This window comes from Strix uralensis, chromosome 9, assembly GCF_047716275.1.
Source record: "Strix uralensis isolate ZFMK-TIS-50842 chromosome 9, bStrUra1, whole genome shotgun sequence".
Lineage (NCBI taxonomy): Eukaryota > Metazoa > Chordata > Aves > Strigiformes > Strigidae > Strix > Strix uralensis.
Window position 1 is genome coordinate 21,169,082 of NC_133980.1, and position 26,404 is coordinate 21,195,485.

At 43.1% G+C, this 26,404-nt stretch overlaps 1 protein-coding gene across 1 annotated transcript; it reads right to left on the bottom strand.

Annotated features, from left to right (window-relative positions):
• Positions 1 to 1,203: 1,203 nt before the first annotated feature.
• MOGAT1 (monoacylglycerol O-acyltransferase 1) lies at positions 1,204 to 26,029 on the bottom strand. Its single transcript, XM_074877713.1, has 6 exons — positions 25,190 to 26,029; positions 14,761 to 14,939; positions 14,127 to 14,328; positions 11,299 to 11,473; positions 7,561 to 7,760; positions 1,204 to 4,695 (listed from the first exon to the last, which is right to left on the bottom strand). Exons 1-6 carry the CDS (start codon positions 25,734 to 25,736, stop codon positions 4,541 to 4,543), a joined length of 1,458 nt encoding a protein of 485 aa, XP_074733814.1. The 5' UTR covers positions 25,737 to 26,029; the 3' UTR covers positions 1,204 to 4,540.
• Between the last annotated feature and the right edge of the window lie 375 nt (positions 26,030 to 26,404).

Here is a 26,404-nt window from a genome sequence, read left to right on the forward strand (position 1 = left end):
GATGAATGTATTTCTCCAGCGTATGACTACATTAAGTAAACAAATGTCCTCTTTTTTCTCTTCTCCACTTCCTTATGTACAGCTCTATTCAGTCTGTTAAACTGAGAAAAGACGAGGGACTGCTGGGATCTGCAGTACAGGTACTGCTCCAGCAGTTCAGCTGACATGACACTGATACCGGCCTTAAGAAACATCAGCTGAAAAACCATCTACATCCTTCAGGACACCCGATTCCCTCCAGAGACAGCTACTTGGGTACAGAGGCAACATCACTCACCTATCACAAGCAGCTGTGATCAGGATTAGTGTTGCTGCAGCACTTTGAGAAGCTTGAAGATTCAGTTGCTCTCCATTCCTCATTTTTCTCCATTTCTTGCTTTACAGGTATAACTTGCTTCTTTTTAGTATTCCGGCAAAAACAGGATATGATGGTGATCCATTGATAAACCATGACACACCCCATTTACACACATGTGCAGGTATAATGGACTACTTCAGAGCAATCCAAGGCCACTTTTTATGTTTTTCCACTTATAGTATACTGAGATACAAGGTGGGATCGTTCCATAAAAAATGAAAACAGTAAGAAGACACAATTAGCCATTCCAGGCTTGGCAATTCCTACTTGTCACTGCAGCTATTACTATAAACATTCCCATACTTCTGAAAAAAAACCTAAAACGCATCACCGTTTTAAAGTGGCCAGTTTTTCTCTTCCCAACAGACAAGTGTTTGTCTTGCTAGGGTACAGATACCAAGACTTGGACTCCTTGCTGCAAGTTTCACTTAAAATGCAAACTTATCCATAAACTTAAGTTGAATTCAACTCCAGAAGCTATTATTTCACCACTTCCTCAGAGGAGTCACCCACCCTCCTGTGCTCTGGCTTCCCTGCAGCACCCCTTGGCCCTGCGTTCCTGGTTGTGGGCTGCTGCAGCCCAGCCCTTCCCTGCTGTGGATCTTCTTCCTCAGCCCCTTTGGGACTGCCAGCAGGAACCTGGCTTCAGGTGATGCCTCAGAAGACTGCAGCAAGCAATCCATCCATCTTCCCTGTCCCCCTGGTTTCTCAGCATGTTATAACCACAGCCTTATAGCCAGTTTCAGACGACCTCTTGAGTTCAGTCAGGCTCCTATGGTCCGAGGGATGAAGCCCTTACCCAACAGCAGTGATGCAGATTTGAACTCCAGTCAACACAAGAACGCTTTGGTACAAATCTTTATTATCTTGCACCTCCTTGCCACAGCTATCATTGAAACAGCTGACATTCATATTTTACAGGCACCATAAAAAATTACAAAGTGTAAAACACACTTTGTAGTTCACAAAGAAAAAATTCTTGAGGATTGACTTTCTGTAAACAAAATTTGGCAGAGATGTTCACCCCCAAGGGAACAGGCAGGCACTGTCATCACGACGAGCACATTGGGGAGGCAGCGTTTGCACAGTGTAGAGGCAGAGCATCTATCTTGTTGATAGATGACTAGCTTCCCTGGGATTACCTGTGTCATTAAAAGGCACAAAGAGAAACACAGCACAAAGCAGGCCCTGGTAAGTGTGGACATCCCACCAGAAATCTGAGCACTACCCCAATTCTTCTAATCACAGCTCGGGGAGGGAGGTGTCACCATTCCTACTAGCTGTGTGCTCTTGCTTTCTCAAGCATGAACTGCAGCTGAAGACTGCAGTTTTAGATGACACCATACCTATAAGGTTTAGAGACTGATACTCTGTTTTAAAATAGTCCTAGATAAACTAGACAATTTGTTAATAAAAGGTAGTTTGGAAGGACCATCCTAAGCAATATGCAGCAGTTATTGAGCAACATTATATATTTAAGTAACTCAGAGATTTTGGTTTCCTTTTTTCCTCCATCTTTCTGTGTTACAAAGCAATGAAAATTTCAGTAGTCAGAGTAACACAATCCTTACTTGTTCTAACTGTGCCAGTTATGGATGGTATTCAGAGCCCACAATTTTCTCATGGAATTCAGAGGTAAGCCTGTTTGTAGGGTACCTTCTGGACCAGATATTGCCCCAAAATCAGTATCTGCATATTCCCTAAAAGTTTTAGCTAATTTGATCAACAATGATCCATTGTTATTTCCCATCCTCAACCCAACGCTAATGCTTTTAAATTTACATCCTGAGCGTCTATATCATTAAGATAATGGGAAAAGAGCAGACTGAGAATGAGAGGAAATATCTCATTAGAGCAGATGATCTAGGAGAGAACAGCCTGACACAGACTCCAAATTCTTCTTTCGTGAATGATCAGCACTACTCATCAGGGCAGGCAGCAAAAAAACAAATCCAAATTTCACACAGCTGGCTAAGCAAAAATAACTACTCAGGGCTCATCACTTACTACAGTCCTCAGGGAGACCTCTTCCCAGGTATCAAACCTCCCATGTTTGACCTCCCTAGACACACGCCCTTCCAAGAGCTGAAACAATCCTGATCTTAAACTCATGTTAAACATGCACAGTTCTGGCGCTTCCTCTTTTCAAGCCCTGCTCCTAAAACCCGTATCTGCTGAACGATAAGCCACCACTCAGTATTTTGTATGCATACATAGTCCTTCAGAGATCTTAACCCAGGGAAAGATGTACAGAGGGTGAGGAGTAAGATGTCTACACCAGGCAGCAAAGGCATGGGAAGGGAGGGCAAGCACATGGGGCACCAAGAAAGCTCAAGCAGAGCAGAGGTGAATTGTGGGCACACTGACAGCAGTCTCTCAGGGAAGAGAGGCTACTTCTTCAGGCATTGTGAATTCCAGCCCTAGCTCCCAGAAAGACATCTGTCATCCTAGAGAAAGCGAAAGCAGGATTCACTGGCTCAGTGCTGGCCACCTCTGAATGACAGATAGGTCTCCTAAGAAAACCAACCTGTTGCTGCAGCACATCAGATCAACACACATCCACTCTGGTATACATTCACTTAGCTTTGGTTCATTAGGGGTTCACTCCATAGGAGTCAAGATATTTCCACTCTTTTCTTTAATGACCTTCATCTTGGTAAGATCTTTTCATTCCAGAGTTTTAACTTTTTCCCAAAGTCCCACCTGCGTTTCTTCTGACAGGAGACTCCAGCCCAGCAAGCACACGATGTGTCCAGTGTGGAGCCAGTGTTGCTACTGTGGAGCACCCCAGTGCTGAACTGACCCAGGTGCAGATGCCCCAGGCTGCGTGACAAGCCTTGCGCATGTCCTATCAAAGCACCTAATTGATGTAATAGGCAGGCACCAAAACTGCTTAAAACAAACCAAACACTTTGATAAAACCAGATCTGCAAAGTCCATATGCAGATAGAAAGCATTTACAAATACATGGATTTATCTTGTAAAAAATTCAATAATATACTCTAATTCCTTCACACACCATCATCTCTAACATCTAGGCATTTTAACTGAAAAAGAGTTTGGCTAAGATTTTTTTTCTTAAATGGATATCTACATTTAGGATAAACCTCTCAAATTTAGGCACCTGGTTTGTATATAAAGCATCCTCTTAACATGCTGTACCCTAGAGCTGTGCTCACACTGCCTTGGCAACTACAACTGTGTCACACTGCAGCACAGCTTTCCACATAATTCCCCACACCTAACAGTAGGGATGAAAAAGACATAGACTAAGTACGCTTTTCTTGGTGACCTTTCAGAACTAGACTGAACAAACTGGGCTCCCCTTGCTTCTGTGAAAGTGCTCGGCATATGACCATTTTTAATTTGCACAAGATGTAAAGTTCACATGATTCCCCCACTAGCTTTCTCGGTACATTTCTCCTGTCCTGTGCCTGCCAGCTCCTCTGAGGCTGAAACTACCAAAGCTGCTTCATCTTCCAAACTAATGATCCAAAGCACAGCTTGTCCAAAAAGTCACATCATTCAGTGCTTCCCACCCATCAGCATATACATGCACACAGAAAACTCAACACACTGTTCTCCAAACAGAGGGTTTGGTTTGCTCTGCTCCGTAACTTGGACAAAACACTTCTGCCTATTTAGGGCAGAAAGCTCCTATTTATTCTTGAATTCACATGCAAATGGCTTATAATAGCCATCTGCTGAAAAAGTACACCTTCATTTCTATGGAAGAGCAGCAGGGTTTTCTGATATTCAGAGAACAACATGATGTCATGTTTGATACATGCTGGTAAGTCTCTCAACTTCTAATCAAAGACTTCTTGAGTTTATACTTCTCCTGCTTGTGATCTCGTGCTGGGGCAATTTCCTCTGCTGAAGCTATGGTTAGGTACCATGGTGGCAGGAACATCTGTATGGAGTCTCTCACTAGCATTTCTGGTACAGATGAACCTAAAAGGACAACTCAAAACAGCACTGGCTTCGAGGCTCACACCCAAGGATTTTTTTTTCTTTTTTCCCAGAAGTAAGATAAAAATCAATAAATCATCTAATAATCCCTCTTAAAATTATTCCTTACCCAAGGATAATTACAGATTGCAAAATACATATTGCAAGAAAGACATCTTTCAGCATACACTGTTTTTTTCCATGAGATTTGGAATTACAAATCATAATTTGCTACTCAAAGATGAGAGACTTATGCTCAGGGATCCCATAATTTCTTTTGTGTTCTTCAAATAATTTTCTTAGTTTCTGTAGATACAATGCATGTAGCTGTTCAATCTCTTCAGTGGTGGGGTTCAAGTTCCGTTTTACAGGGATGGGGCTTCCCACTGTAAATCAAACACAACAGCAGCATTAGCCTCACTGATGTCTCTTTCTCCCTGCTGTAACAGCTCCACCACAGCTCCCAGCGAGGTGGCTGAATTACATGGCAATTCTCTTGCCCTGGGGCCTGATCCTGCCTTTCACAAATCTGAGCCCTGGGTCTCCATCTCCACTTCCTTTTGCTCAAGTTTGGGTAAAATTAATTGAAAAAACCCATCATTTCAGTTTGGCAGCAAAAGAGCAAATGAGAAGAGAGTTAAGCTCTAACCTGAAGGAGCAGTTTACACTTCAACATACAATCCCATGGGCTATGTGTTGTCTTGCCATCAGGGTCATATTCCACAAGTTCAAAATAGGATTTAAAAAAATTTACCTTCTCACCATCTTCTGTTCTGAACTGAATAATAAAGTTATCCAATGTGAGGGACATGCCTAAGAGGACAGTGGTGCCCTCAAGCACACAGCCACATGAACAGGACTGAAGAAAATACAGGTATCTTCTGATTTATTCAAAATGGGTATTGCTGCACCAGCACCAGAAATGCTGTTGGCTACCTCAGCCTAGGGAGTGGTAGCATGTAAAACCCCCAAAACCTGTAGGGTGTCTTTGAACCATCCATTGCCAACAAATATCATTCCAACCGACATCTTCTCCAGGCACTGCGCAAAGCCTGATGCCTGCTCTGTCGGAGCAAGAGGGAGCGTGGAAGGTAATTCCACAAAGTCCAGAGGGCAGACTCCTCCTCTGAAAAAAAGCTATGGCTAAAAAGCCTGCAATATGCTAAGAAAAGCTTCCCATGATCTCAGTCTTCCTTGTGTTGTTCAGTCACTACAGATTTTGACAGCTGTTCTCACACTGGAGGCACTGAGAGCTTAACAGACCCAACCAAGATTATAGAGGAAATCTGTAGAAAAGCAGAGGGTGAAAAGCACCCCCCTCGGGAGCTTTTACAAAGGCACCTGAAAATCCCTTTCAACAGATGTTGCCACTTCAAATTGGATGGTGTTGACTGAAGGGAAGGGAAGCCTAGCCAGAACCACAAAGGGGCTGATTCTGCATTTTCCTGCTGCAACTTCAGCTGCCAACAGCTCTTGCGCCCCACACGGTGCTGAAATTCAGACTTTACATGGCTAGGGGTGGGAACCCAGCCCTGGATGAAGCAATATCTTAGGGGGTGTGAAATCAATACACATCCAATCCAGGATTTCCAGAAGCATGACTGGAAATACCAAACAACCCCCAAGCCCTTCTGCAGCAGTCTCTTCTCCTAAGAGTGGAGGTTTCTTGTGCAATTGGAAACTACACTCATCTCTAATTTTCTGTGCAGCTTTAAGCAACCTGCTTAATTTGGTATTTTAGAGTTGATTCTATTTCTGAAAAGCAGTAATAATTATGAGGAATAAGTACTTCACTTGTCAAGCCCAAAACACTCAGACTTCATGGACTTTGGTTTTGCTGAACTGCATCTCCTTGCTTTAGGACCCACAGCTTCTGAACCAGGAGGAAACTCACCGATACCCGGCCACATTGTCAGCAGGGCTAACCAGCTTGGGTGGAGTTCAACGTGACTCTGTAGCTTTCAGGAGCTGAGCTAACACTTTCAAAGCTGTGTTGAGCCATACCGAGAACCCCTCCGTGAGAATGAAGGGACATAAGTGATAGTTTTCAAAACCGAGGAAATAGGAACACCAAAGGTAAGGGATTTCTTGAGATCATACAACAGATTCTGTTGCAAGACTCTGGTCTTGCTGGTTTGAAGCACTCCTGTGCTTTAGCCATGAACCATCTCTGTCCTTGCAGTAAATATTACAATGATGAAGATCTGCCTCAAATTGAAAGACATTTTAAGCTTCAGAACAGTCTTGATGTCATCAGCCCAAGGAAAAACTGCAGAAAATACATTGCTCTCATTCCAATGCTTCAGAAACTTTTTGGCTTTAAAATAAGTGTCACCTTTAGCCTGCCTGTGCACAATGTGGGCTTTATAAATGAAACCTTTTCTAAAACATTTAACTATATGCACTGATAAGATAGAGCGGTGCATGAAGTTTAACATAAGAGGAGCTACATTTTTGTCTTAAACATTTTTATTTGATCCATACTAAAATCAAATCATCCCTCCATGAAATGGAGGGCCTTCTTAAACATCCCTTGTGGAATACCAGAAAAGCTCAATTTACTTTTCTGTAGAAACAGGCTTCATAAGTTCACTCAGCTCAGAACCTGTCTAAAAATGATTTATCCAAAATATAAAGACAGCCAGCTATTCCCTTCGCATGATGCCCAGCACAACTTTTTTAAAGGTGTGGTTGTCAATAGCATTAGTTCAAGCCATTAAAAACCAAAAGACATTCAGTCCTACACTCCAGTGAGAGTAGATGACCAGGGATGAAAGCTTTTGGAGAAAAAACTCTCTTCCAAACTGCCTGTCGACGTGGCATGCATGCTCTCAATGCTCCTCTGCCAGGCTAAGAAAGGTGCCGGGAATCTTACAAAATAACTGCAGCATCCAGAATCCACAGCAACAGCTGCAGAGCTGTGACAGCCCTCTGGTACAGACTGGAGAACCCCTTGGGTTTCCTTGAGGATGGCTGAGGATACAAGCCTGTGCATAACTGCAAATGAAGAATAAGACTTGGCCTGGGACAGAAAGGGGAAAGGGAGAAAAGAATCCCCTCTTTTATTTGGGGGAGGACAGGAATTAAAAATAAAAAAAAAGGAAATATTTAAGCCTCACATACTTGCTTGAGATGCAGAATAACTAATTGTTTCTGGTAGAACAGACTTACATATTTACACAGATATTAGTAGCACCCTTATGCATTGTTAAACATTTGCAAAAGCATTAGAAAAGGTACAGGGAACTTACCAACAGTATGAATAGGTTGCCTGTAAGGTATCAAGCCAAAACTGTACTGAAATACTCCTCTAGCATGAAATAGCGGTAAAGCAAAGCCCATTATCTTTTGCAACTTCTCCTGTACATTTCTGAGCCATGAACCTTTGGGGTTTGCAACTTGCTTGAATAGTTCATTTTCACCAAAGGAAAACACCGGGACCAGATGAGCCCTGTAAAACAGTGAACGCACTGAGAATCCCGCAGCAGCCTCCGCTTGCACTGCGGTTCACACCAGCAGTGTGGAAATGGTTTCACAATAACCAGCACAGAAAGCTTTGGCAGCTGTAGACTTCAACAGCAACAGGCATTCAACTCTTCTGATACGCAGCTGCTTTGGGTTTTTGGGGTTTTAAAAAATAGAAGTGATTGGCATATAACTAGCAACTAGATTTTGGGCAGTATTAGGCTGGTTGCTACATGTCACAACCTTTTATGACTGTCTATAATCATAAAAATCAATAACTGTATATATCATAATTATGATTATGATCTTATCCACCACTATTTCAGCAAGTCCACCTTTGTGCCATTGCATTTTCTCCCTTGGCAAGCAAAGAAGCCTCATTGCTAACCTTATAATGCTCCCAGCCGGGTGGCGTCAAAACCAGATCTTGGCTTGCCTCTGCCTTTTGACTGGAGTAATGCACACACTTGATTTCAGCACAAAAACCGTGATAAAAAACAGACATCCTTACAGACATGAGTGCAATGCCAAATTCCTCTGCTGTCCAATTCCCAGTGAAATCCTGCTTCCTCCAGACCTCTTCAAAAACACTAGCCTGAATCCATTATTACCAGAGGTCAAATCCTACCCACAGAAATTATACTAACTCACTTTGGCTCCTGCACAGCCTAATGAATTCTTATTCAGTTCATGAACTGGCTTGGGAGGAAAGGCGCTGACTAGCTCCTGGACAAACTACTTAGGCGGATGGAATCAGTGCAGTTGTCTCCAACAGGCAAAACCACCGTTATATTTAAAACTTTGCTGCAGTATGCTTTTTTATTCATGCTTAGTTTCATTAAATAGTATTCTACAGAGTTTAAAGAAAAAAGAGCAGGGTAATCCTAAGCAGTCTCTGAGGGATACAGAGATGTTTTATTTGCTTTACTTAAGTCTTAGCTTCTATACCTTAGCTCCATTCAGCCCAAAGTATCTTTGAGAAAAACCTTACTGTAAAATAGCAGCATTGATATAATATTGTTGGGATGAATTACTGCAGAGCTCTGAATGCCTGAGGAGGATGCACTGAGGACAGAGCTGGCTGGAAAGTACTGTGGACAATCAAAACCCACCTGTATGGAAAAAACAACTGCTTCAACAGCTTCTCAAGCCTGAGGACCCCCCCAGAATACCATTCCCACCCACTGTTCTGTCTAATGTCTGCTCAAAGGTTCTTTCTCAAATAGAGCATATAATCACCTAGCCACCTGTAAAGGAAATATCGGAAAGTCTGGTACATACTGTGGCTGTGTAAATACTCCACTTTTTACTACAACACTAAGACAAACAGAAGCATCTTGTGGTGCAATAGCACCTGGAGACTGTGGGATTTGTTTTAATCTGGTGAAGGCTTTTGCAAGATGCTATGTAGGAGGTTGAGACAGAGAAATAAGTAACTTATGATTGTGAAACTAAAGATAAGTTAGCTGATTCATCATTTGTTTCATGTCTTCAGGATTTCTTCACTTCATTATCAGGTATCTGTACTACCTTGGACCAATGTGTCTTTTCCAGAAGTGCAGAGGACTTCTGCTGACATATTCAGGCCACATCTGACAAGTTCCTAGCTGAGGAACCACAGCTTCTCCGTGCGGGCAGTACAAGAGCCAGGGCCAGAGAGCACAGGTCTCTGTGTTGCCCCTGGTCTCTGCATTGCCCCTTCCTCTCTTGGTATGTGATGCTGTAGATCACAAGCACCAGAAACATACGCAGGCACTGATGGCAGGTGGTTCTTCTCATCTGTGTCCTGCAAGCCTCCCTCACCCTTTCATTTTCACGAGTTGGAAGCTTGTTTCACATTTTGTTAATTGTTAGAAACAAAATGTTAAAACCAGAAGCAGTTACTGGATGCAGAGTCTTTGGGCAAGAGCTCAGGACCGCTGACAGTGCTGCAAAAGCTCTAACTGTTAAGTCATACTGTCCCATAGCCCTGCTGTATAGAAATGAAGTCAGGATTCCTACGCTTCACGTAGAAGTGGTTTTTCTTGCCGTGCTCAGCCCTAGAATGACTTGTAGCCTGGTGGTTAAGGTGTGAGGTGTAGGTTTCACTTGGGCAGAGGCAGGCATTATCACCCTGCTGGGGGCTCCAGACAACTAAGCCTCTTTAAGAAAGAGAAGGACCATCCTTTGAAACAAAGGACTTCATAGCGAAAGAACTGGCCATTCCTGTGTTTTGTAAGTGTCCTGATATTGTTGTTGCGTGTTGGCGATACTTTTGAAATCAAGGTCATGAGAGGCACAGGTGTATCTAGTTTCTCAATCCAAATCAGTTTAGATGAAAGATAAACACCAGCCTTTGTGATCTGACAGATCAGACATTCATGGACATGCTCAAAAAAAGTGCACCTAAATATTCTTCTCAATTTTATGGTTAAAAAAATAAAAGCTACTGATAGTGTTTAGGATCCCACTGTATGAATCAGCGTAAAGACTCATTTAGGCACTGGAGGCCTAATTTAGGCACTAAAGTCCTAATTTAAATCCACACAAGTGTTGTTTCTGGATACAAATTAGACTAAAATGTTACTTTCTATTAGAGAACAGATCCGTTATGAGACTCCCAGTGGTAAGTATAAGAAACCCTCTTGGAATTTTGACACAGAACAGTTTCTAGAAAAAAACGAACCTTAGCATCCTGGGTGAAAACAGAGAGCTCTTCTTCTCAGAGACCACCTTTTTTCCAGTTAATAGCTTAAAAAACTGTTACAGATCAATCAAGACTAACTTTGGTTTCTTTTTTCATTGCTTTGCAGGTCAATATATAATCCTGGGAGCTGTTCAGAGAGCTTAGCAGGAATAAGTCATTGGTTCCAATATTTCTAGTTTCCAGTCCAGAACAAACACAATAGCTTATACTGTGTAAATCACTCAAAAGATATTAATACCATCTGTCTAGTTATACACTGATGACTGTTTGATAATAAAAAATAAGCTTGTTTTTCTTGAGATTTTCACCAAAAATTCCCAGAAACTTACTTTTGCAAATAACAATCTTCAAAAACAAGTCTTTAGAATAAAAGTGAAAACAAATGTTCCTAGACCACAATTTTCAGTTATTTAATAAAACAGGGCCTAGCTTTCTAGTATTTTTTTTGCTTGCTTAAAACAATAAGAAATTTCTATCGAACTTCAATTTACAGAACAGAAAACAGCATGTCTGCCCACTCCGCAATAACAGACAAGGTTTACTGATATTGTTTCATAATTCCTACTCTTTGCTAGTGCAAAAAACAACTGAAACAAAACACCAAGATATGCTAATAACACCTACAACTTACAAATTATGAAAGTCAAAAGGAGTTTTCAACACTCCCAGATTGGATCTAGGTGGATGGACAGGCTCCTGTGCCAGACATCTGCATGTTCTTAGACAAGTAATTCTTTCAAATTCTAATTATATGGTTTAATATGTATAATATGAACTATTTAAGAATCAATCTGTATTCAAAGCATGCTTACTACAGCAGTCCAGATGAGAAACCTACCCATGTTTCAAGGCCATTTTAATAAAGCCCTTCCTCTTGAGGATGTTCAAAGTTAAACTTCCAGGATGTGCATTCAGAGATTCCTCTGCTCCTCCGATCACAATGATGGACGCATGGCCACCTCCTTCGTTATTCAGCACGTATGAGACACTCTCCTTGGATGCAGAAACCATTCCTTCAGAAGCAAACATTTTAAGAGTGACCACTGGACTTCATGTACAAGTACAGTGAAATTTAAGAAATATTTTTAAATATCTAAATGATGTGTCAAAATTATTACAGCACAGGGCAGGGTTCAAAGATTCGGGTTCAACCCCCTCACTCTGCAGCAGATTCAGTCTTAGGTAAATCTTTGGATTTCACACTGATGAGCTAAATGCTGTTTGCCTGTCACAGCAGTTTTGAGATCTTCAGGGAAGAGTGTGCATTTCTGCCAACTTACCTCTCCCTCAGAGCAATTCTGTGCCCGAGAACAGAAGAGTTGAATGGCAGCAGATAGTGCTGAGAGGCAGCAGCAAGAGCCATACAGCAGGTGCATATAAACACAGGCACAGAGGGTTTAACAGAATGAATAGAGGACTTCTGAACGCAAACACGGATCTACAGTGCCAAGCTGATCCCCTTTGTTCTTTTCAAAGCTATAAAGCAGCAGCTCCATCTAAGGCAATGGCATGACAGCGTCAGAAGAAGCAGAAAAGGCTCACTTGTACCATTTTCGATGACTGAATCAGCTCATTCTCTGGTAACCAGGATCTGGCACTCATCAATCTATTTAGGCTAAAATAGAATATGTGAAGCTTTCCTGGTACTCCTGCTGATCCTGATACTTCTAATCAGAGGCACACTGCTGTACTAGCCTTTAACATTGACTTAGACCTGAACTTGACGCTTCGGAAAATCCCCTTTCTAACAGATGTGTGCCTGACCCCTCCAGAGTTCCTTTGTGCCACAAGTTTTACTTCAAAGGCTCATAGTGGTACCATTTACCCAGAAGCCACGTTTAATTACATTGTGTTGAAATAATATAGTCTAAATGACAGTCTAGAGATCAAGTCTAGTTTGTGGTGTTACTTTCTGGGGGCTTTTGTTGGGGTTTTTTTGTTTGGGGTTGGTGTTGGTTTTGGTTGGTTGGTGGGGTTTTTTACAGGGTTAGTAACAAAGCATGCTCTTTTGGACACCAAGTAAATCCTTCATCTCCTGTTACCTACCTTCTTTTTTTCCCTATTAGGGACATTACAACATGGATTACAAAAATCTCACAAGAAAGGCAAGATGACTGTGATCTAGTTTTGAGAGTTGGCGACCAAGAGGAATAGCTTGCTACTGGAGCAAGTTCAGACCTCAGTAAAAAGCTACTTCCATTTACCATGTATGTCTTCACAGTCACTGTTACTCTGAAAAATGCAGCTAACCTGAGACTCACAAATAATTTGAGTAATCTCGTTCACCTGTTGGCATGCATTTTCTCTGGAAGAGAAAGCAAGAGCCACTGTCTTTCCCCGGGACAAATTTATCTCCCTGCTGAAGCTGAGATGTCAGCCCACGTGCAGGGCACCGTTCCATGCGCTCACACAGCAGTTGGTAGTGCTGCAACTGCTCTTCCCAATGACGACAACTGCAGCCTGGGAGGCTTCGGAGACAGGCAGCAAAAGACTAAGAGATAAAACAGTGTGCTAGGAGCATGGCTCCCAGTACATGGAAGATTTTGCAAGTATTTTACAATGTGACTGATAACCTGCATTATACCAAAGGACCCCTCTGGTTTATCAGCTACATACCTGTGAAAAATGAGCTACAATGCTGACTGTTCTTTAGCATGCTTTTTACTCAAGTTGTTTCTCATCTAGCAGGTAACTATTTGTTCCTGTAGGTCAAGATGCCAAAAATGTGTAAAGCGGACTTCCAGGCTAGGTAATGTTTAAAATTGTCATTTTCCACCACTGCCTCTCCCTTAACTTTACAAGCCTGAAAAAATCCTCTCAGAAATAATATTTGCATGGAAAGGCATTCTCTGGTATGTTGAAGTATACATGGATACGCAATTCTGATATTAATCTGAACAACATCCCAGGTATGTTTCTATGAATGGAACAGCTGCACAGCTTATCTGAAATCACAGCGTCTGTGTTGCAGTCAGGAATAAGAGCTAGATCTCTGTCTCCCAAACATATTCTTGTGCACCAGACCATACTTACTCAAATGTTCTAGTTTAATGAATTTAAGTAAAATAACTCCTGTATTAAACCACTGTGGGAGAACACTAGTCCTGATTTCATTATACATTCTTCTGTTCCCCAAACTTTATTGCTTGTTATTTTTATCTTTTATTAGTGCAGTACCAGTCATGAATATCACCCCTTTATGACAAATGCTCCTCAGAACAGAGAGAAAAAGTTCCTGTCTTTAGAGTTTACATCTCCATCAAAATTACACAAATTTGCAATATGAGACCTCAGTCAGAAGTAGGTAATTAACTTCCAACTAGAAAGATACTTGTGGTGAGTAGGACTTGAAGCCCTTCAGGTAAGAGATAATCCTCAATTTGTTTTACAAATGTCTGTGCAATGACTAAACAATGTTATATATTAATATGCCCTCCTCATCTTGTAAATGACTGGTACTCAGTAGTTCTGTCTCACAGTTCAAGAGAAAAACAGAAATTTTTTCAGAAAGGAAAAAAAGCTTAGGGGTATAGTTTAACAAAACTATTTAGCACCAACACTGATCCTTCTGAAGTATGTACCATTTATAGGTACAGGACTAGACCCTACATTTGAAGCAGAAGCTATAATACAGAGCAACAGCTGAGACATTCTGCTTTTACCTACCAGCACTCATTATGTATTCTCTGAAGAAGGGACAGCCAAACCAGATGGGCATGATATGAAGATATGGAGTAAGCCCAGGAAATAAATTTTTGAAACTTGGACCGGTGCAAAAGTTTCCAAAGGCTCCAGCTACCAGGACCCCATGAGGGTGAAAGCCAAGTAAGTAGTTGTGATTTGGACTCAGATCTGAAGTTTTTATAAGCTGAAAAATAGAGACAGTGGAGAACATTATAACACTTACCTAAGAAGGAGTCTCAAAAAAAAGCAAGTATGGAGATTGAACATTGACAGGACACAGAACTGATGACAATTCGTTTCCTTCTGAGTACTTTAAACTACTGTCCCATTTTACAGCTGAACAAGGTTTAAACAGATGTGTCTCAAGATACCATGTCTAGCATTTACTGTGCTGAGGTACTATCTTGTGACCCAACAGTCCAAGTAGAAAATCAGCCCCTGCCCCTTTCTGTCACTAAATCTCAGACTTCCCGTGTTTTAAAAAGAAGTTAAGTTCACCTTGGAGTAAGTATTCGAATTTTACCAAAGATGAGTCTTAGATGTTTGTCCACGCTCATGGCTCTTCAAGCTGTCTCTGTTCCAAAGTTTACAGTTCTGTGAGAAATGTTTTACTCACGTGAATGGGAAAGTATTCCCTAAAGTACTTCCAAACAGTCCAGCTTCTGACCCACTGGGACCGTCTGCCCCCTGTGCATGGCGTTTCCCAGTCGAGGTAGAGCCACAGCAGGTACAGAACAGCGAGGAACCAGAAGTTGCCCAGGATCAGGATCACGAAGAAACCACAGCAAAACTCTGCTACAAGAGACAAAAAAGGAAACCACAGCAAGCATTAATCACGCCTGTCTCCTTTTAAGACCTTGAATTTTTATTACAGATGCTACTCAAAATGCATACAAATTGAAGTTATCTTATTCCACATTGCGTGAATGTTGTTACACTGAGGGTGAAACACCAGCAAGGGTGTATCACCTCAGTCTATGTTTCTTAATCTACTGCACAACTGGATGAATAAGCCTAAGGTGATGCTGGTTTACTTTAAGAAAACAAAAGCATAAGCTGAGAACCAACACACTTGTCTTCTCCCCATGGTGAGGGTGAACACTAATGTTTGGTAGAGAGCATCTGGTTTACCTAAGGCAGAATAAAAGAAGACAGCAAGAGCTAACAAAGATGTGATGCTCCAGTGAGTGAGAAGAAGAGAGGAGAGCTAGGAAAGGAAAGAGGGGAAAGGGGGCCACAGCAGCCTGGGAAGAGTGCTCAGTGACTGGCCAAGGACGTGCACTAGACAAGACCAAAACATCAAAAGGTGCCATTTCAGTCTCTAAACATGTCCCTGTAAGCAGAAATTCACCATTGCTCTGGGAACACAACAGCAGTTTGAAGTCCTGATACTTTCAGACCCAGGTTAATAAGAATTATAACATCCTACCACAACAGTGATACATAGGAGGTGCATTATACACAATTCAAAAAGCCAGAAAAAGTTGTTTGATTAAACAGAATGTGTTATTTGGGGCTCAACTCTGAAATAATTATTCAGGGAAACTCCTTATGGAAACATTACCTCTGTAGGACTTGCAGAATTTTGCACTCTTGCAGCAATGGACAGAGTCAGCTGAAAGCAGAGTAGGGCAGTACCTGCTGCTCTCCACCCTGCAGTACACCCCGCAGCAGTCTGCTCGCTCTGTCTTGTGAACAAAACACATCAGGCTCACAAATCAGAGTAATTCAGCAGATGCTGAAATCCAGGCTTGCAAGGGAGCCAGGGCTTTAGCATCATGTATTTATACAATGGCTAGCAAAACAGGACCCAGTCCTCACTGGATGTCTCAACAGGCAGAGTTGTATGAAACACACACTTTTCTGTGATATTTTACAAAGCAGAAGTAGTACTTCGCATGTCCCACAACTGACTGACTTTCACGAGGGCAATATCTTGTTACCTCCTACAAGGAGTTACACCAGTGAAAAATGTATTGAGCTAAACACAAATGTAGATAGAGTGGAGTAAAAAAATAACAGAAGTACATCAGGCAATAATTTGGCTAACACAATGTAAATATTACCAGAACTGAAAACTTTGAAATAAGCAGATGGACCAACAGTAAAAGCCACTTACCCTAGTTAAGATCAGCTTCATTCAAGAGAGATTACTTGAGCATTGAAAACTCACAGCAGATTCCCTATACCAAGCAGGTTTCAAGCTGCTGAAACTCATAGTTTAACTTGGGTCTATGGGCACTCTGTGTTTCTTCCAACCTGAACACTATTTTTTCTGAACTTCTGTCAACTTGCCCTTGTGCATAGTTTGACTGTGCCTTCAGAAAAGAAATTGATATAATGTCATGGGGTAACTGAGAACTACTGCAGAATCCAGAAGCAGACAGAGCAAGGAAAGGTGCTGGTTAGACTGAGAAGGTGAAAAAAGGGATAAACATTCTCATTTCCAGCAGGGAATGAGCAGAAAAATAAGGAATTGCATCTGCTCCAAGGAAGGGAGAAGGGAACAACCATAAACAAAACCAGAAGCAGGATCAAATCTACTGTTTTGAAGGATACTCCAGTCTTCAGTACCATCAGTACAGAAGCTCATTGCTTCCTGCTTAAACAGGCAGTCCTGGTCTTGCACAGAGAAGCACCTCAGTAAGAGCTCTAGAAAAATACCACAGCTAACTGAGGCCCACAGACATCCAAAGCTGACGTGGAAAACTCTCAAAAGCTGCAACAATGAGTTCTCGGGAACATTGTTAATGCAGGACAAGTAACGCAGGTGAAAGATGACACTCACTTCCACTGCTCCGGATGGAGAATCCACTGGGAATCCCACACCAGCAACACTTCAAAATAGGGCACAGAAATATTTTGAGGAAAAGTCATTATCTGTTCTTTGAAGAAGAGATCCTGAAACTATATAAATTTCTAGGAATGCTGATCTGGACAGGATGCCAAAGTTCATGGTCTAAGTTTGAACAAGTATGACAAGTTTTTATTTGCCACAAATCAATTAATTTCAAGTTGTTATGCAAAAATTAGTAAGTATTTGTATTTCCTACCCTTCCTTTCAGAAGAACTTTTGGCTCAGCACAGAATTACATGGCTTTTTACTATTAGTTTCCTAGCCAAATAGCTGAAAGGTGCTCTTGATCAAAGCATCCTTGCTGTGAGAGCTAATTAAATCAGCAGTGGTAAGTGCCAGATAGCAGTATTTAATACTACGCAGACAAACATACAGGAGATCAACAAGCTCACTGCTTTGCTTTAGATAGAACACGTTCCTGCGTGCATGTAAGGTACAGGAAGATAAGTATGTTGTCAACATTTCCTAAGGGGAGCTCAGCATCTCGTAGAACAAAGCCAATTTATTACTGCATTCGCAATGAGACACACAAAGAACATTCCTTTTACCATACCTCCTCATTATTTCAATCCATTAACAGCCCGCAAGAGGAGTTAAACACTGATGACTCAAAACCAGTGAGCCTATTAAGCACAAGACCAGTGTTTTCTCCTTCAGAAAAGACAGCGAGTAAATAAAGGGCAACCACTTTACCTAAATTCATAAACAAACTCCAAGCAAAAGGTGAATAACTTGGAAATCAACACTTTACTATATCATTGCCTCCTTGGATGTAGTTCCAGTGTAGACTGTAAGCATAATTTTTTGCTTAAACTTTAATTAAAGCTTTGAAAGTATCTCTGTGGTGTATTGGAACAGTGGGGAAAAGGGAAACAATATGGATTAAAAGACAAATCACTGCCATGGGACTCTGAACATCTGGTTTGCCAGCCAATGTTGACGAGACTTTACATCCCTTTTCCTCCATTTCCCCATTTACAACATGTGGATACTCATCAGCTGCAGGAAATGGATGAGAAATATTATACATAGTGTTAGCTAGCACCACTGGCAGCCGTCCCGCCCAATGATGTTTGAACATCTGATGCTTCACTCATTAAACAGGCTCTAAGTTTACAGCTGTGGGCACCAAATTCATAAAATAGTTAAATACCACAGAGAGAGGAAATAGGAAACCAGCACGCTGGGTGGGGAAATACTGGAAGCTCTGAATGTATTTGCAGTTACTAAGGAGTCAAAAATGTTTGAGTAATATCTATTGTGAAGGCCACCAAATCTAAGATTGTCCACTAGAAGAAAAGCCTGCCATTACTCTCGGAGCAGTCGCAGACCATGTCTGGCCCGTGCAGGTGTATCCTAGGTGGCCAGGGCGTTCGGCTCAATCCCACCAGCACTAACGGGCTCCCCGTAGGGCCCCACAAAGCCACACAAAGCGGCTCGCACCAAGACCTCCGGGCTTCTCGACAATTCGGACAGGTCTGAGCGACGAGCCAGTTCCTGCCGTGCCCTTAGCAAAGGTTTCTCTAAACAGACTGTGCTCCTATGTCTTAAATGAGCTGGAGACTTTCAGAGTCCAGCAATTTGAACCTCATCCCACAAAGGACGTGATAAACAGGACATCTTTATCCCTCTGGCTTTCTAGGGAATACACAGGTAGAGATGTGATTTTTAATATTGTACTTCTCTGGGCTTTATGAGTCCATGTGCATACCAATACACACAGCAAGGTGAAAAGCTCATTCCTTACATTGACATCCACAAGGAAAAAAAAATGAAAGATAGCATATTCTTCAACAACCACACTGATGTACCTGCAACAGAACAGTCCTTTCCTCATCTTCAGTCTTCAGAGCAGTAATGCCTCCGAGCTGGGTGACTGAGGAATGGAACATTGGAGGTAACACACCAGGAGAATGGCAGAGTGGTGTTTGCATCCCTAATGAACATTTGCTCCTCTCTACTGTCCCTCAAGGTACCACTGATAAGTTGATTTTGGCATTAAAAAATTTATTTTCCGTGCTTAGTGGATTCTTTCATTAGGGTAAAAGGAAAAAAAAAAGTGAAGATCAGCCTTAATTTCTGGAAATACTTTCTAAATTATTTCTAAATCATAAAGAAAGGTATAGAAATTTAAATGAAATAACACATAGAGCAAATGGACTCCAACAGTCCCACCGAAGGAAGATGTGAGACAACAGGCAACACCTGAGAGGAGGCAACCTGTCAAGGCAACAGGAAGCAAGTTCATGCCTCTGCAGAATACTGCTCTGTAGCTTTTACACAGAAAGCCTCTTTTTAAAAAGTAGAGTCATCATGTGAGTACTATCCTGTTTAAAGCCTACTAGCCTGTGCAATTCTGTCAAGACACAGATTTCCACCAGAATCACAGGAACTTGCTGCCACTTTTTACCCATGGCAGATATAGACTCCCCAGCAAAGAACAAACTGGGAATTTATTTAAACTAACTGCACTGGAAAACTGTTGAAGTCCACAAGAATTTGGTAGCCATCTCCAGGAGCGAGGCGGTAAGGAGGTCACCATTTGCTGAATACATATCAGTCTCCTGTAGTGGAGGTCCTTTGTCAGTTTATTGGTCACAACTAGGAGATCCAGTCACCAGAATATTTGAGCATTCCTATCAAGGGACCTGTATTTCAACACTACTACGATAGCAAATACAAATCCTCAAATGCCAAGGTTTGGAGGCTGGTTTAAAGGCTTGTTTACTCTGGAATTTGGTTCCAGTTCCCAAGCAAACAGACCTTCCATTGGCAAATACTGATAAACTAGAGATACACAGCATTAGGCAGTATTGACTTGTAGATGGAGTGGTCCGGATACAGTAAATCCCCAAGTTACTAATTACCAAATCCTGAGACAGCATGCCAAATTTAGTCTACGTATCTCCTGTTTCTTTTATTTCTCCTTAGGCATCCACTATCAGTTATGTTCACATACAGGTTGCCAAGCCAGGGCCTCTGGCCTGAAGCAGCACAGTCATTTTTCTCTTCGTATTCTTGAGGGATACAAACACATATACACAGAGACAGGGTTAAATTCCCTCCCTAAAATGTAGGTAACAGAGGTAGCATTCCTAGAAATACCAGTCAGTCAAGCATCAGTAAGTACCCTGTTATCCTCTGCAATCGCACATCAGTCCCTACTAGTGGGCCAGCAAGAAGCTTCAGGGACAGATGAACAGACTGACAAAAACAAGTAGCAATACCAGCCAGCTTGCTGGGGAAGGCTCACAGAGCTTAGCTGAGTTTTCTTAGGTATCAAAAGAGAGTTTTTAAAAAAAGGCTTTGAGTAAGAACGAGACCATTTTAGTTAGCCAGCTACAGCTGATGAATTAAATCAGCACCAAATAACAAAACATCATGACATGTTTGGGGGAAAGGTTATTTTTTGCTTTAGCACATCACCGGCTTTCTCAACATGTAAGTTGCTTATTATTCCAGCAGCAATATCTCACTCTGTGGCAACTGTTTCATCATTTCTTTTCTTTTGGGGAAGCCAGATCCACAACTCAAAACTGTCTCCAGCCAAGTTCAATTAACAGAGTGCTTCATCCTACATGCTACATGCACAGAAGTTTAATCACTAGAGAACAGGATGTACTTTAATACACACCAATGTCTTTAGCATATTATTTTGTGGCTTCATACATATTAAAGTATACCTTTTATTATGTACTGATTTTGTATTATTAAGTATTTTGCAAATAAACACAGGGGTGCATGCACAACAGTCACTTCCTAGGTCCCCAGTAAGGAGAAGACCAGGGTGACCAGTGTGCCACTGCTGGACCTCGACAGTGAGCCATAGAAGATGCACCATTCTCCCCTACCACCACCTTGTCTCAAAACAAAATCCTGGTGTCCTTGTCACCAGGTTAAACTCTCTCTCAATTGTCTGGACCAAGACACCACCACTCCACCCAGGTTACCTAGTTCTGAATTTGATTTTGTACATGCTCAAATTCCACTGTCCCTTTTCACATCACATGCTCAGAAGTTGGCAGAGCAGCTCACGGATTCACCTTCCAGCTTTATTTTCTCCAAAATGCTGTCATTTGATTTTTGTATATTAGAGAGGAAGAAAAACAAAAGGCTAAAGTACCTGCAAAGCAGCACTTAAACCAAATGCCATTGATTTTTCTTTGTTTAAATTGTTTTGCCTTTAAACGAACCCTTTGATCTACCTCCTGCCTAGGTACTGATCACCTCCTGAGGCACACTGACCCTCACTCACAGATATGCAGTACTGAGGCACACAGCTCACCCAGCAGCACGCTTACATACCAAGGGTAAACTGCTGCTCAGTTACGGTGCAAGAAACAGAAAACCTACACTCCTTCCTAACAGGAGGATATCAGACATACTGTTAACTGCAGAAAAATTAATTCAGTCAAAGTTTTTAAGAAAAGTATTTCCAAACTTAAAAACAAAGATTTCATGCTAAACACCACGGACATCCATTGCATTCAATGACAGTGACAATTTATTTTGTGTGTATACGCACCGTGAAACCTACAGAACAAAAATGAGAGCAATGTAACCTCTTTGCTCTCACCCTCAGTCAGTCTAGCAGCACTTACAGGCTTGAGATTTCCTTTCTCCAGGTGATTTTCTGCCTGGGGTCGGGCCAGACAACAGCACAGAGAGATCACAAGCAGGTATCGGCACACAGCTTCACGGGTGGGCACGATGTGGGTGCTGCAGGAGCTTGGGACGGGGACAGACCTGCCCCGCACTGTCAGCCCCTGGCCAAGCCAATGAACCTCTAATAACAGTAACTGCAGGCTTAAAACTACATCTATCAATATCGTCTGTTTCAGCTTTTTTTCTAAAGTAGGTACTCTGAAACTGCAAAACTTCATACATCTGCTGTTTCAGCACTGAAACACTAATGACTTGAAATTATGCTTCAGCCTGAAGCTGTTTTGGATTTCTGCTTGATACGGCAAGAAACAGCATTATTTTATTGTTTCCTGGTTTTGAGTTTTCATAGCTTTAGTTTTCTATACTCCAGGCTGATAACACTCTTCTTTTAAAAGAAGAAAGCCCATTTAGAACTCCTCTTTTTCATGGAACTTTACCTAAACTACTTTAGTCTGCTGCACTTTGAGCACATAAAATAGGAAACCATATGGCAGTTTCAGCTGGCACAAAGTGGGAAACTGTTAATTTCTTTTATCTAATCCAGAAGCCCTTAGATACAGTATTTCAGAACTTATTTTTGCTTCTGGTGTCATGCCCCCGGATAACTAACAGAAGAATCACTGCTCCAATGAAAAGTTCTTTTCTGCTTGAGGGCGAACTTTGGCAGCTCGCAGCACAGAACCGGGAAGGAAGCACAGGAACTTACAGAATTTTAAAGAGGTTTCTTTTGTACATAATGAAATTCTGTGCACATCTGTACAGCTTTTTTGAAGCAGAGGCATGTTTATCCTGCCTACGCTCTGCAGCAGAAGCAACGTATCTGTAGCGCTGACCCAGCCCAGGCCAGTATGCTGTGCAAAGAAGCAGAATCTTCTTGTTTGTACCCTGCTATTGCAGCTCTTTGTTCAGTATTTGTTGACTGATTTGCTTTCTACAAGTGGTGATGAGATTCACACTCTTCAACAACTATTGCAGATATGTATTTCAGGCCAACTTGTGACTAGCCTTTAGTCACACAAGCAAGTCGGCATTTTCAATCATCAATTCCACAGTCTCAGCAAACCACACAGCGTTACGACAAAGCAAGCCTGAAGAGCAAGGGGCAGAGACCAACACAATGTGCTTTTTTCATTCAATTCAGCTACTCTGAAGGGTCTCAGCCAGGAAGATAAAACCAATGTTTGATTTTCAGAGTCTTCTATCCAAGTCACATTATGGATTCTAAATTGTAATCATGTTCTCCTTACGGCTTAGTGTGTGCCAAACCGTATTTTCACATGCCACTTCCCAGATTTAAAGGATATCATTACCCAATCCAGCTTTTGCCTTTCAGGGCACTAGTTTTTAGAGTTATCTTACTTTATCTGTTAGTCCTATCAGTCCATTTTATTAAGTTATGGCACCTCACCACATACCTAGACAGACAACTTCAAGCACTAAGGGGTACCCTATTTATTTATACATTGCTCTAAACAGAATCCCTATATCTATATACGAATCATTAGTTATCATATGGAGTTATTAGTTATATGGTGTTATTATGTTTTCACATGCAGGTATTTTTACATAAGAAAGACTGAATTTACAGCAGATCTTGCTTCATATAAAGTAGTTCCAGTCATATACCAACCCCCAAACAACAAATACCCCTCCAACCTATCCTGTGATGAATTCACACAGTATTTCACTTGCACTGGGGCATCCCCTTCATGATTCAAAGCGTCACTTTTGAATTCAAGAGCTTACAAACAAAAAATGTTTCCTTACTTTGTATGCTCAGCAGACAAAAAAAAGGATGAAAATTCCAGACATAATAACAATTCAGAACGTCAGAAACAAACCCATTTTTCACTTCTTTAAGTCATTTAGGGTTCAGCCATCTGAACTTGCCTGGAGCTAAGCGAAACTTTTTGGCCAGATCACTCCGACTGTCCTATGACTGAAAGGGTATGCCTACTAAATAACAAGGTCACCTTGGATAGCTCTAAAGATAAACATCCCCATGAAAGCACAAGCAGATGATTATGATTATTATTAGAATCAATTTGTCCACCAAAATTCCAGCATTCTTGCAAACAGATTTTTTCATGATCATGTGCACTCACAACGTAACCAGCCATAAGACCACTTTCTTGTTGATTTTCCTTGACATTTATTCCCAGGCAGACCCAGCTGCAGAAGAGAGCTGACTACTTCTCCCACTGAAATGCAGCAAGAGTGGATTTTCTGCAGCCTGATCACACTGAGCACAGAAGGACGCAATTTTCTGCAGCAGCGCTGTTACCAAGCAAGCTAGGATAAATTGTTTCCTTCCACTGCCACTAAACTTCCAGTAGATTATCATTAGACTGGAATAAGGGCACATGCCAAGAGCTAATTCAGTAACAGAAAATTAAAAGCACAGGCTATTTACAATGTAGCCACAAACATGAACTGTTTATAGTCCAACCGCATACAATTTACAGGTAACAAAACAGGCAAATGCTAAGGATAAATCGGTGAAGGTGCTTCCCCCACACACCCAAATCTTTTATGCGTGGTCTAACCTAACAAAAAAAAAAAATATCATCTGAAAGACATCAGACCACCATCTGAATGATACATTTGCAAGATATACGTGGAAGATACGCGCACATACATTCCTGTTCTCCTTGTAAGTCCTAAAGCACAGATGACTGACTGTAAAACATTCCAACACTTCCAGTAACACACAGGTGGTCAGTTGTTCTATACCTCAGAACAGTTTTGTTCCATACAGACTATTCAATAACCACTTCCCAACTTAGACAATCCATGGATCTAGTCCCAGAGAGTTAAGGTTTAGTTTACCTTATCAAGTGACTCATTTTATCAAGTTGAAGATACTACCCATGAGAGTAAGATTTGCTGTGAATAAGGCTTAGTGATAGGAGTCTATAAGTTATTAGGAAAATTCACTGTAGAGGAATAATCAGTGGAAAAAGTTTACCAATTAAAATTGTTAGGAACACCTTCCTAAAGCAAGTGAGGACATTTTTCGTAAATTTATGGAAGTGTCTGCATTTAAGCCAGTTCACTGTCGATCCTCATTAATTTTTATCACCTTGTTAAATGAGAATTTTATTGAACTGCAGTAAAGTTATTTTACAAAATCAGTAATGAAAACAGCATTTGCCATGTACCAGCCTTTATGCTCACATTCACTTAAAAGTTGTTAGTTGTCAGAAACCTAGTGGGCGTCTCAATGACAAGACACGGTCAGTAGCTTTTTAAGCTCGTATTTGAATAAGAACCCACAGAAAGAAATAGACCCCAAAATAGAGAAAAAGCCATCCAGAGCTTTCAGGGAAGAGAAGGCCCAAGCCCAGAAGTGCGATGCTCTTGCCCGCCTGGGGATAGCTGGGGAGCCGCCCGGCCGCCTCTCCTCTCACGTGGAACCTCAGGGTGAGACAGACCGATGCCCACGGGTGACGCTGGTTAAGGAAAAAGACGATTCTTTCCCTTTTCTCTCTGGGGCAAGGGCAGGAGGGAGGAAGGCTGTTACCCAGCAGGAGGAAGGAGAAGATCCACTGTAGCACGGCGACTGTCTGGATCCTCCTCTTTAGAGGGATGTTGATGGGGGCAAACTCGACCTTCATGGTGACGGCGGGAGAGCAGCGCGGGGAGGCACGGACCCGCCGGCTCCGGCCCCAGCCCCGGCCCCGGCCCGCCGCACCTGCCCGCCGCCGCGCCGCTCTGCCGCGGCCCCGGCTTGTGGCGCAGGGACGCGCCCCCTCCCGCCGCCGGCACTGCCCACGGCCGCGGGGCGGCAGCGGGGGCCGGGCGCGGTCCCAGCAGGCGGGGACGGGGAGGCGGCCGCCCCGGCGCAGCCCGCCCCGGGCCGCGGGCACCTTCCTCCCCCGCACCCCGCCGGAAACCTGATCCCGACCCAGGAGCGGGCAAGAGCCCGGGCGACGCTGCGGGCGAGGCGGGGCGCGGCACGGCGCTACACCCGCCCCTTGTCGCTGAACCGCCCGACGCGGCTCCCGCAGCCCCGGCCCCCGGCTCAAACAACCGACACCAGGCACCGGGCGAAGGCCGCGCGACTTCATCGGGCCGAGCCGCAGCCCCGAGCGGGGCGGTGCGGGCGGCCCGCGCACGGCCGCGCCCGCGGGTTTTTCTCCTCCGGGCGTACGGCCCTTCGGCCGTGCCCGCAGCCCCCCGCGCTTGCCTCTTCCAGTTAAAGTCCTTGCGGAGGTGGAGCAAGAACTGAACGCTCCTGCGGGGTTGGGGTTTGACTCTTCCCTTTCTAATGGAACCGGCACATGCACAACCCCCTCCCGGCCCCGGCGCTCCACCCGCGGTCTCAGTGACAGGTACCGGCAAAAAAAAAATCCCGTCTGACAAAAAACACACCCCGAAACTTGCAAAAGCGCTGTCCCGGCTGCACCCATCTCCCCCTCGGGACAGCGTTAACGCCGCAGCTCGCTGTCCAGCGCGGGCCGCTCCCGCCGCGCCGGGCCGGCCAGGCGGCTCCTCACGCCGCTCGCACCGGCCGCCTCGCGTCGACGGACGCCGCTAAGCGGGCGCGGGGGCTCCCGGCCAACGGGCTGATGTCACCGCCGTAGCTGCCCGCCGCGCTGCCGGTGCTCGGCGCGCTGCCCGCCTCCGCCCTGGGCGCAGCAGACAGGCGCGACCCGCTCCACGGGCGCCCGGCCGGGCTACCTCCGCACCGTCGCGCCGGCGAGCGAGGGGAGCGGCGGCCGCGAGCCGGTAGAAG

Excerpts from the sequence above, each read along its gene's own strand:
- MOGAT1 (XM_074877713.1), bottom strand. The coding sequence starts at position 25,736 with ATGAAGTCGCGCGGCCTTCGCCCGGTGCCTGGTGTCGGTTGTTTGAGC. Across the intron at positions 14,940-25,189 it reads CTTCTCCTTCCTCCTGCTGG|CAGAGTTTTGCTGTGGTTTC; the intron begins GTAACAGCCTTC and ends TGTCTCTTGTAG. Across the intron at positions 4,696-7,560 it reads GCAACCTATTCATACTGTTG|TGGGAAGCCCCATCCCTGTA; the intron begins GTAAGTTCCCTG and ends TTTGATTTACAG.